Source organism: Sinocyclocheilus rhinocerous, unplaced genomic scaffold (assembly GCF_001515625.1).
Source record: "Sinocyclocheilus rhinocerous isolate Xijiao unplaced genomic scaffold, SAMN03320098_v1.1 scaffold1315, whole genome shotgun sequence".
Classification (NCBI taxonomy): domain Eukaryota; kingdom Metazoa; phylum Chordata; class Actinopteri; order Cypriniformes; family Cyprinidae; genus Sinocyclocheilus; species Sinocyclocheilus rhinocerous.
In genome coordinates, this window is record NW_015644364.1 from 86,999 (window position 1) to 98,915 (window position 11,917).

General features: G+C 39.7%; 2 protein-coding genes across 2 annotated transcripts in view; both read left to right on the forward strand.

Annotated features, from left to right (window-relative positions):
- The first annotated feature begins 2,935 nt into the window (after positions 1–2,935).
- Positions 2,936–9,674, forward strand: LOC107758215 (uncharacterized). The gene is given in 10 exon segments (XM_074560246.1): positions 2,936–3,060; positions 3,062–3,127; positions 3,358–3,929; positions 3,998–4,242; positions 4,349–4,534; positions 7,987–8,659; positions 8,728–8,924; positions 9,001–9,186; positions 9,311–9,316; positions 9,411–9,674. Coding segments are annotated over 10 exon segments (2,520 nt in total).
- An 829-nt stretch (positions 9,675–10,503) lies between these two features.
- Positions 10,504–11,917, forward strand: part of LOC107758222 (gastrula zinc finger protein XlCGF57.1-like) — a 9,297-nt gene continuing 7,883 nt past the window's right edge. The window contains exon 1 of the mRNA XM_016575905.1: positions 10,504–10,567. The gene's annotated coding sequence lies outside the window, so the exon portion shown is untranslated. The remainder of the gene's footprint in view (positions 10,568–11,917) is intronic.

An 11,917-nucleotide genomic window follows, 5' to 3' on the forward strand; every position in this document is an offset into this window, starting at 1 on the left:
ATTTTTTGTAAAAAGTGTATAGGGTCGCTAGAGACCCGAGGTATGTAAATGTGTAAGTATTTTTTCCTGCGCAACTATATTTACATATCTGATGACTCAATATGTGCAATGCATCTTTTTTCCTCAAGGTGGCACTGTTTGATACACAATGATGACGTGATGTTTCACTCATAATTACCGCAGACATAAAACAAACAAAGCAAAAATTGAACTGGTTTGAATGGCTTTACTGCAGAGCAGTAAATCAAAATATTGACTATGAAGTCATTGAAAACGATAGTTTTGAGAATATTGTTGAGATCGTGAATGTGAGGCAGATGCTGGATGTACTGTGGAAGTGCGCTCTGACGATGACAGCGATGGTAAAAATCATCTGCTCAAATTGAACCCTTTTAAGTTTCAAAAGGTAACGAAATATGCTTTATTTTATTCCTCTGTAATTGTTCTTAAAATATCAAGAGAGTTTTTTGCTATTGCAGCAGTTAGAGATCCAGCCGTGCTGGATATATAGGTCCGGGTCGCTAAAGACCCTAATATATAATAATGTTTGGCGAGACATTCATGCATTTAAGGGTTAAAAAAAAACCTCTTGTCAAGCAATTGAAAGGCACAATAAAAACAATCCACATTCTGCACTACATTTCAAGTCTTCTAGAGCACAGCATTGTTATATGGACTGATGTTATAGTAGGCATTTAACTTTAGTGATATTAAACTGTCCCTCTTAAGAGGTGTGTAAAAATATTATTTACAAATTGCCATGAAAGACAAATTATAATGTAAAGAAGTATGACGGTCATTCATTAATGTTAATGATAATAATTTAAAAAAGCATTTTTATTTCTGTATTGTGTTATATTTGTATGTTAGTAAGTGGTGTTAAAAATAGCTCTAATTGGATTAAAAGATGTTTAATAAACTCCAATTCTATATGGTTTTTTATTCCATATCATATTTTTACAAAAATTGGTGGCCTTCCTTTTATATTAAAATGTAACTACTTACCGAATAGATTACCAGTTGCACTGTCTAAATTTCATCAGCAGGTTCTTCTCTCCTGGAAGTTGTGTTATTCCCACAATTTTTTCACCACATAAATCCTTTTTATGGAACAACTCCGATATAATGATTAGAAATAAATCTATTTTTCTCTCTTCATGGTTTAACAGGCATATAATTGGAATTCTTTTGTCTTATGAACAATTTATGTCTGTTTATAATTTCCCATTACCATTTAAAGAATATAATGCAGTGCTAAAAGCGGTTCCTTCCGGTCTAATTCAACTTATAAAATGCCATTTAAGTTTTAGTAAGAGCGACACCAAAGAACCTGATTTGTCTTTATATGGAATTAGTACTTTCAACAAAAAATGTAATAATAAGCATATTCGACAAATTCTACAGGGGGAAAAAAACTGTTCCTGAAGGCAAATTTTACTGGGCATCTCTGATTGACTGGAAAGAAGCCTGGATGTTACCTCACAAGTACTGCATTCCCAATAAAATAAAAGAAGTTCATTTCAAGATCCTTCATAAAATATGGATGTTGAAAGGTCATGCTCATTTTGTGGGATTGAGGATGAAACACTGATTCATTTATTTTTTCAATGTGAAAAGACTAGTTGATATATTTATATAGGTAAACACCTTGATTCTTCCAGCTTCTCTCAGTTAAAAGATATAATTTTTTACTATAAAGGTAAAACTAGTACATCAGTGAATTGCATAGTTAATTTTTTTATTTATTTTGTTTAGTACATTTTTTATTCATAAACAAAAATTCTCTAAATCGCAGCCGTCTTTTTCACATTTCTTAATTGAAATCGACGCTTTCCTTAAATCTCTTAGGATGATTAAAAACAAGAAGAGTGATAGATTTTTGAAATATGAGGATTGTTTTGGAAATACTACTGATGTATAAGGTTTTTTCTTTCCTCTGTATGTGCTTGTGTTATTGTTATTATCTTATAACTTTATCACAGTTTGTTAAGATTATATAGGGGTGGCACAGATGTTCAGTTTTGTTGGGTGCCAGCTCACGAGAGAGTGAAAGGGACCGAAAATGCAGACAAATTAACAAAAGAGGCATTGCAAAAAAAAATATCAGTTCCAGTAGCACTTGGAAAAGGTGAGAGAAAAGCAGTAATTAAGAAGAAAGGCATTGAAATATGACAGAGATGGTGGGAGGAAGACCAAAAAGGAAGGGGATATTATAAAATACAAAAGTCAGTCAGCATTGAAAATTATAGAGAAAGGAACAGGCGGGGAGAAATTATAGGGTGATATCAGGCAAATTGGGCCATCAGGTAAAATGGGCCATTTAAGGTTTGAGTGTCTTATCTCTTTAAAAGTTAATAGCCAATGACTGCAAAGAATTTCAAACTGTTGCCATAACAGTACTTGACATTTAGCAAATTATTTTATTAGTCTGAGGTTGCTAAGGGGGGAGGGGCAATGCCTCATTTTGAGACCGCACCAGATAAAAGCAAGGTGAGTGGCCTGACATATCCAATCTTACTTCTCAATAATAAGGTTGATAAATCAACAAAAAACAAATGCACATTTAGAAATAATGATTCATAACCCATGTCATGATGGCCCCTGTGAGATAAAATGCTGATTTTGCTAAATAATCCAGATTTTTATTTTAAAAAAGCATTTTTAGTTACTGGCCCAATTTACCTGAATGTGTTAAGATAAAATTAGCCATTAATTTCAGTTAAAATGGGCCACCTTCTGAGTTGAGTTTAAGCAGAAAGTCTGGTGGTTCCTTTTTATTATTATTATTATTAATATATTGTATTATTGCATTTCTGACAAACATAGTTGTGCTCACACTCACTGAAAAGAGAAAGGGTGAAAGAGACATTTTGATTTAAAAGTGATAGGTGTTGAAGTAAAGTAGTTTAATGTTAAACTATTTATTACAGACAGCATGAACAACAGAAAGGAACATAAAGGAGATAGAAAGGATGTCTGCCAGGGAAGGGGCAAAAAATACAATCAGTGGGTAGGGGAGAGGATGAGAGGAGCATTGGCCGAATATAGGGAGACAGTAGAGAGGCCTAAAAGCAAATGTACGCTTTCTTGCGAGAGCTTGGAATATCCCACGAGCCACGCTGCAAAGGCATATCAAGTCAAGTCAAGTCAAGTCAAGTTTATTTGCGCTTTTCACGATACAAATCATTGCAGAATACGATGGGGGATATATTCACACGTTATAGAAACGAAAATGATGGTGTATAAAATTGATTTTAAGATAAAAAATTAGACGACAGAATTAACTTGACGGAGCTCAAACTCAAAACACACGGCAGTGTGTTTTGAGTTTGAGCTGGCATATCACTGGCATATCAGTGGAAATATCGCTGGCATAGACCATGCTTCTGGTCGAAAACCAATCCTCCCAGAAGCAGCTGAAAAAGAGCTTGCCACAGTGCTGAAGCTAATGTCAGAGAGAGGGTTCCCACTTACCAAAAAGGATGTCCAGCAGCTAGCCTTCCAGTATGCCAAAGAGAATAACATCAGTGGGTTTTCACAGAAAAACGGCAAGGCAGGTTACTATTGGTTCCAAAACTTCTTGAAACACAATAGAAATCTAAGCATGAGGAAGCCAGAAGCGCTGTCAGCTGCAGGACTGAATGAGCAAGTGGTGAGCCAATGGTTTCATCAATATGAAAAATTATTGAAAGAACTCGGCATTGAGGACAACCCATCCCATATATGGAACTGTGACGAGACAGGTCTCCAAGATCAATTCCTCTCCACCAAAGTGGTTGGACAAGTTGGGCAAGCGTGCATGGAGGTCACCGCTGCGGAAAAGGGAGAGACGACCACCTGTTTGGCAGCATTCAATGCCGTAGGGACATACACCCACGCCTTGGTCATTTTCAAAGCAAAGCGGCTGCGTCCCGAGTGGCTCTCTGGATGCCCAAACAATATATCTGTAAGGCTATCCGAGAATGGATGGATAAATGCTGACCTTTTTTTGGAGTAGGGTCAGATGGGCACAGCAGTCATGTTTATAATCTAAAATTCCTCAGCCTTAAAAGTCTGAAGCATCACTGGGTTGAAGAGGGGAGGACGTGGACCAGACTAATGGCAGGCCAGAGGCTCCCAAAAGCAGAGTTTTTCTCTGTTTTCCGCCGAGCTTGGAAAAAGGCAGCTTCTATTGACAATGCCCAGGCAGGTTTTAGAGGGACAGGGATGTTCCCTCTAAATAAAAAGATACTACCAGAGAGTGTTTTTGGCCCGAGCAAAACTACAGAGCATGCCTTGCCACCCACTCTTACTGACCCACCCACCCACCAGACCGCAGTCTCTTCCTGGAACACCTGCCATACCTCAGACTCCTCCTGACCTGCCTGCTGTCCCGACACCCACTGATCAACCTGAGGAACCACTCTACATCTTCCAGAATGATCATCAGCTTGCAGAGGAGATGGTGTTTGAGGAGGTAATGATGGAGCCAGTGCCAGAGGAAGAGAGTAACCTCTTCTACGCAGGGGATGATAAAGAACCTTCCACCTCTACGGTGAGTGAATAAGCATAATAATTAACACCCACAATTGCATAAAGGCCCATATCACATCAGACAAACATTAACATATAATTTCTTGTTATATCATATTTCTGTTTATTATCTTCTTTTCTCTTAGTCTGGTGTAAGATCAGTCACATTCAGTGACTTGATTTTAATACCAAAACGAGAGAGGCCCATGAGAAAAAGAGCCACCTTCTTACCTTCTTACGAGTCAGGAACACCTTGACTATATAAACACAAAGACAAAAAAGCAACAGAAAGGAAAGCAACCAAGGGGAAAAAAGCAAGGTAAGAAGAACCACAGAGAAGAGAAAGATCCCTGCAAGGTTTGCCATACCCTCTACGGTGACCCCAAAGGCCACTGAGGACTGGGGCACTGTAGTGCCTGGTTTCATGAGCGCTGTGGTGAAGAGAATGCCATTTTTGATGACGACGGCTTTATCTGTCAAGACTGTTTTTAAAAAAAACTTCAGATCGCACACACACACACACACACACACACTAGTTGTTCTAATTCTTTGCAGTCATTGGCTGTTAACTTTTAAACTGTTGCCATAACACTACTTTTTATTGTTATCGTTACATTTTTTCATTAAATGTATGTTTTATTGATGAAATTGATTGAAATTGATGTTTTAATGTAATTCAAATTGATGTTCTAATGTAATTTAAATGCAATGTTACACTGTTACATTATTTAAAAAAATGTGTTTTATCAGTAATGTCTCTATTTCACTTTGCATTTTGACTGGCCCATTTTTGCTGATCAGCCGGCCCATTTTAACTGAACACTGCTATCTCAAAAAATGTGGGGCAGCAAATATTTCAAAACCTGTAGGGCCTGAACAATTATATTTTATTACATCAATTCAACACAAAAATATTAAAAACAGTCCTTATTAATCATAAGAACACAGTTAAATGTCATACATGGGTTTTTTGTTAGTGTCCCAAGCGATTAACCAAAAAGTGGCCCAATTTACCTGATATCACCCTAATGACGAGACTGAGAGTGGATCACACAGGACTGAATAGCACCTTGTTTCTAATGGGGAAAAGGAATAATGAGAATTGTGATAACTGGGGTTAAAGAAAATGCTGAGCATGTCATATTACACCGTATAATATACAGTATGGGGGCAACAGCTTCTAATGTATTAGAGAAGATAGTGCCCATGTTGCTAGTCATTTCGTCTAGTTCATGTGTACTTATTGGTACACAGAGCAGTTGAGATAAATCAGGCAGGTTATTTGTGAATCTGTCTTTGGTGGCTGGAACAATAGTTCTGCCCAGACGATAACGCGGAGCGATATAGTTATTATCAGTAATACGCAGTATGCACGATACAAGGAAATGGTCAGTAACATCATCACTTTGAGGTACGATATCTATATCAGTAAGATCAATTCCATGCGATATAATTAAATCTAGCGTATGATTAAAACGATGAGTGGGCCCGGTGACGTTTTGCTTGACTCCAAAAGAGTTTATTAGGTCAGTAAACGCAAGTCCTAATGCATCATTTGTATTATCAACGTGAATGTTAAAATCTCCGACAATTAGCGCTTTATCAACAGTAACCAATAGGTCTGAGAGGAAATCTGCAAATTCTTTTAGGAAATCTGTATATGGCCCTGGTGGTCTATACACAGTAGCCAGAGCAAGAGATACGATAGATTTCTTTTGCATATCTGACAGTGTAACATTAAGCATTAGTATTTCGAATGAGTTAAACCTGTATCCTGTCTTCTGAGTAACATTGAGAATATCACTATATATTGTTGCAACACCGCCGCCACGACCAGTCTGACGGGGCTCATGCTTATAACAGTAGCTTGGTGGAGTAGACTCATTTAGACCAATATAATCATTAGGTTTTAGCCAGGTTTCAGTCAAGCAGAGTACATCAAAACGATTATCTGTGATTATTTCATTTACAATAACTGCTTTGGGTGAGAGTGATCTAATGTTTAGGAGCCCAAACTTTAAAAATTGTTTTTGTTCATTTATTTTACATTTTTCTGGTTTAATCACGATAAGATTTTTTCTAGATCCTGCATTAAATTTATATTTTGACCTCACTATTCGGGGAACAGACACAGTCTTTATAGATTGGACAGCACAAGTACTTCTATCATTTAAGCGGGTAGAACACAAGTCATCAGGGCAGTTATTTGAGATTTGACTTACTAGTCATATGGAGCGTAGCGTCCTGGAGATGTTGTCCGACATGAGTTCCGCTCCGACTCTGCTGGGGTGCAGGCCATCAGCGCGAAAAAGCCTAGGACGCTCCCAGAAAAGATTCCAATTATTAACAAAGAGCAGTTTCTGTTCTTTACACCATGACAATAACCATTCATTTAAAGCAAAAAGTCTACTGAACCTTTCATGTCCTCGTCGATACGTGGGAAGCGGTCCTGACACGATGATCGTCGTCGCGGGCGATGTGCGGCGCACCGTCTCGATCAGGCTCCTGAAGTCCCTCTTCAGTGTCTCCGTCTGCCGCAGCTTGGTGTCGTTAACCCCCCGCGTGAAGCACGACCGCTCCGGTGCTCTCGTCGCCCTTCAGGATCGCGGGTATCTGGGCAGAAACATCGAGAACACGAGCACCAGGGAAACAGTGAGTGTGCACTTTACCTTCAGCTAACGTAGCACGGACGTGCCGGACGATGGAGTCTCCGATGATCACAGCGTCGCTTTCCGTCTCGCGGAGGGGAGCGAAGTGGTTCCGGGTGGAGATCTCGAAGACCGGAGGCGGCGGAGGGGGAGAGGTCGTCGCCCGGGGCCTGGCTCGCGTCTTCCACTGCGGCTGCACCCAGGGTCTGTGGTGTCCCGGCGCCGGAGTGAAGAACATCTGGGAAGATCGCGTCCTGGGTGCACCGGGCCTGTGCAGAGAAACACACGGAGTAGAGGTGGTGGGAGAGTTAGCAGCGGGCTGTATACTTACCTCGGACTTGTGAGCGTCAGCCTGGGATGATTCCAGCGCGGCTCTCTGCTCTCTCAGCTGGGTCTGCCTCACCACCAGGTCGCGGATCTGCTTCTCCACGGCCTCCAGCTCGAGCTGCACCGAATGCAGCTTGAACGTGTCCTCACCTGCACTCAAAGGTAGACACACATCCGCCATTAAAGCAAGTAACAGTGAGTAAAACAATGGTAATGTGTGTGAATAGAGTATTAGTAATGTAAGCGAGATTAGCGGCAACCACGCTGGCGATGCTAGCGGGCTATTTGCTAATAGCGGACTCGGGAAATCAAAATAAAACTAGTGATAACAAGGCGCTCTGATTGTTTTTGTTGTAGAATACGATGGGGGATATATTCACACGTTATAGAAACGAAAATGATGGTGTATAAAATTGATTTTAAGATAAAAAATTAGACGACAGAATTAACTTGACGGAGCTCAAACTCAAAACACACGGCAGTGTGTTTTGAGTTTGAGCTGGCATATCACTGGCATATCAGTGGAAATATCGCTGGCATAGACCATGCTTCTGGTCGAAAACCAATCCTCCCAGAAGCAGCTGAAAAAGAGCTTGCCACAGTGCTGAAGCTAATGTCAGAGAGAGGGTTCCCACTTACCAAAAAGGATGTCCAGCAGCTAGCCTTCCAGTATGCCAAAGAGAATAACATCAGTGGGTTTTCACAGAAAAACGGCAAGGCAGGTTACTATTGGTTCCAAAACTTCTTGAAACACAATAGAAATCTAAGCATGAGGAAGCCAGAAGCGCTGTCAGCTGCAGGACTGAATGAGCAAGTGGTGAGCCAATGGTTTCATCAATATGAAAAATTATTGAAAGAACTCGGCATTGAGGACAACCCATCCCATATATGGAACTGTGACGAGACAGGTCTCCAAGATCAATTCCTCTCCACCAAAGTGGTTGGACAAGTTGGGCAAGCGTGCATGGAGGTCACCGCTGCGGAAAAGGGAGAGACGACCACCTGTTTGGCAGCATTCAATGCCGTAGGGACATACACCCACGCCTTGGTCATTTTCAAAGCAAAGCGGCTGCGTCCCGAGTGGCTCTCTGGATGCCCAAACAATATATCTGTAAGGCTATCCGAGAATGGATGGATAAATGCTGACCTTTTTTTGGAGTAGGGTCAGATGGGCACAGCAGTCATGTTTATAATCTAAAATTCCTCAGCCTTAAAAGTCTGAAGCATCACTGGGTTGAAGAGGGGAGGACGTGGACCAGACTAATGGCAGGCCAGAGGCTCCCAAAAGCAGAGTTTTTCTCTGTTTTCCGCCGAGCTTGGAAAAAGGCAGCTTCTATTGACAATGCCCAGGCAGGTTTTAGAGGGACAGGGATGTTCCCTCTAAATAAAAAGATACTACCAGATAGTGTTTTTGGCCCGAGCAAAACTACAGAGCATGCCTTGCCACCCACTCTTACTGACCCACCCACCCACCAGACCGCAGTCTCTTCCTGGAACACCTGCCATACCTCAGACTCCTCCTGACCTGCCTGCTGTCCCGACACCCACTGATCAACCTGAGGAACCACTCTACATCTTCCAGAATGATCATCAGCTTGCAGAGGAGATGGTGTTTGAGGAGGTAATGATGGAGCCAGTGCCAGAGGAAGAGAGTAACCTCTTCTACGCAGGGGATGATAAAGAACCTTCCACCTCTACGGTGAGTGAATAAGCATAATAATTAACACCCACAATTGCATAAAGGCCCATATCACATCAGACAAACATTAACATATAATTTCTTGTTATATCATATTTCTGTTTATTATCTTCTTTTCTCTTAGTCTGGTGTAAGATCAGTCACATTCAGTGACTTGATTTTAATACCAAAACGAGAGAGGCCCATGAGAAAAAGAGCCACCTTCTTACCTTCTTACGAGTCAGGAACACCTTGACTATATAAACACAAAGACAAAAAAGCAACAGAAAGGAAAGCAACCAAGGGGAAAAAAGCAAGGTAAAAAGAACCACAGAGAAGAGAAAGATCCCCGCAAGCTTTGCCATTCCCTCTACGGCGACCCCAGTGACCCAAAGGCTACTGAGGACTGGGTGTGCTGTGAGCACTGTAGTGCCTGGTTTCATGAGCGCTGTGGTGAAGAGAATGCCATTTTTGATGACGACGGCTTTATCTGTGAAGACTGTTTTTAAAAAAAACTTCAGATCGCACACACACACACACACACACACACTAGTTGTTCTAATTCTTTGCAGTCATTGGCTGTTAACTTTTAAACTGTTGCCATAACACTACTTTTTATTGTTATCGTTACATTTTTTCATTAAATGTATGTTTTATTGATGAAATTGATTGAAATTGATGTTTTAATGTAATTCAAATTGATGTTCTAATGTAATTTAAATGCAATGTTACACTGTTACATTATTTAAAAAAATGTGTTTTATCAGTAATGTCTCTATTTCACTTTGCATTTTGACTGGCCCATTTTTGCTGATCAGCCGGCCCATTTTAACTGAACACTGCTATCTCAAAAAATGTGGGGCAGCAAATATTTCAAAACCTGTAGGGCCTGAACAATTATATTTTATTACATCAATACAACACAAAAAAATTAAAAACAGTCCTTATTAATCATAAGAACACAGTTAAATGTCATACATGGGTTTTTTGTTAGTGTCCCAAGCGATTAACCAAAAAGTGGCCCAATTTACCTGATATCACCCTAATGACGAGACTGAGAGTGGATCACACAGGACTGAATAGCACCTTGTTTCTAATGGGGAAAAGGAATTGTGAAAATTGTACTGGGATCAGAATGAGAGGGAGAAGGGATAAGGAACACCAGGAAGGCATTATTTACATTCCTTAAATACACAGGGTTAAAGAGCAGAATATGAGAACACTTAAAATGACATGATGTTACACACTCTTGTACAGTAGGTGGCGGTATGCACCTAAAAGTTGTTTGCAATCCGCCATTAACCAAGAGAAGAAGAACCGGGACTTTTATTTTGGTCTGGCGATGTGACATCATAAAGCTGCGCCGGCGCTCCTGCATTTGTTGTGATTTGGCTGAAGAAAGGTTTGTGCATAAGTTTTTTAATCAATGCAAACTGTTCTATCAATTTACACGTATTTACAAGCTACATAAAGTAAATGAATCAATCTTAAATGTTGTAATACCTTTTTTTACGTTATTTTAGTGAGTAAAGCGCATCCTCATATTAATAACAGAAAAGGTGCATCTCATTTCGCTCCCGATATCGTGAATCAGTACATCGTTCAAGTAAGAGAAAGAAGTGAGAGAAACTGAGAATCCGAATCATCTGAACAGAATCATTCGTAAAATGATTCAGTGAATCAGCGCGCGCTGAAGACAAACGAGAGCAACAAACACAAACTGTGTAATGCCAACTTCTACAAACCAGCTGCAAAACGTTTTCATGAAAGTGTAATCTATTTCATATTTATGGAAGCATATAGGTAGCGAAATTCAATTTAAAATGCAATATTCAAAATGGCATTGTATTTCTGTATTTAAATTTACATTTTCCATTACCCATACGTGCAAAGTTTGGTGCAAAAGTAAAATGAAAATTAAATTATATAATTTACATTTGCCATTTCCAACAGTAGTCTTAATATGTAAATTGCATGCAAATTTGAACGCTTTATAAGTTGCGAAATTACAATGAAAATGTATAACACAAATTGATTTGATATGTGTAAAATGTCCAAGCAGAAATGGTAGCATAATGATCATTTAAATGCTATTTGTCCTAAATGCATTTAGACTAACAGAACACTTAGGATTGCATTTTCATCATGACGCCGTGGGATATTTGTAGCAAAATTCAATTTGAAAATGCATTCCGAGCTGACCACGCCCACCCAAGCGTGTTACGTTTGGATCGTTTGAAACATGGCGGCTCGAGATCTGATAAGATCGTTGAATTCACTGGCAGATGAAGTGGAGCGTGAACAGAGAAATATAGGAAGCGTATTCCATGCTAAAATCAAACGTTCGAACGATCGACTGATTGAACGTCAAACCGAACGTCTATCTGAGCGTCTTGAGCTTTGAGCGTCTTACACTGCGGGTGACCCACGTGACGTCAGCGTCTTGAAATTAGCTGGTGTTTAAACATTTAAGGAGCCAAGCTGCTGTGTAAAGACTATAAATGGACATTACAAGCATTACAATAATGATATTTTATACCTAAAATAATACTCAACAATTTCCTGCATCCTGCTGTACTTCCCTGAATAAGTCTTTAAAGGTGTTGTAGGCTAATAAGTCGTTCTGAGTAATAAATTGAAAAAGCTCCCACCTGTATATGACTAAACAAAATAACATGTAGTTTACTTGAGGTTCTGTTATAAATGTGTCTATTAGAAACATTCATTTAAATTAATTAATTATACAAAAAAT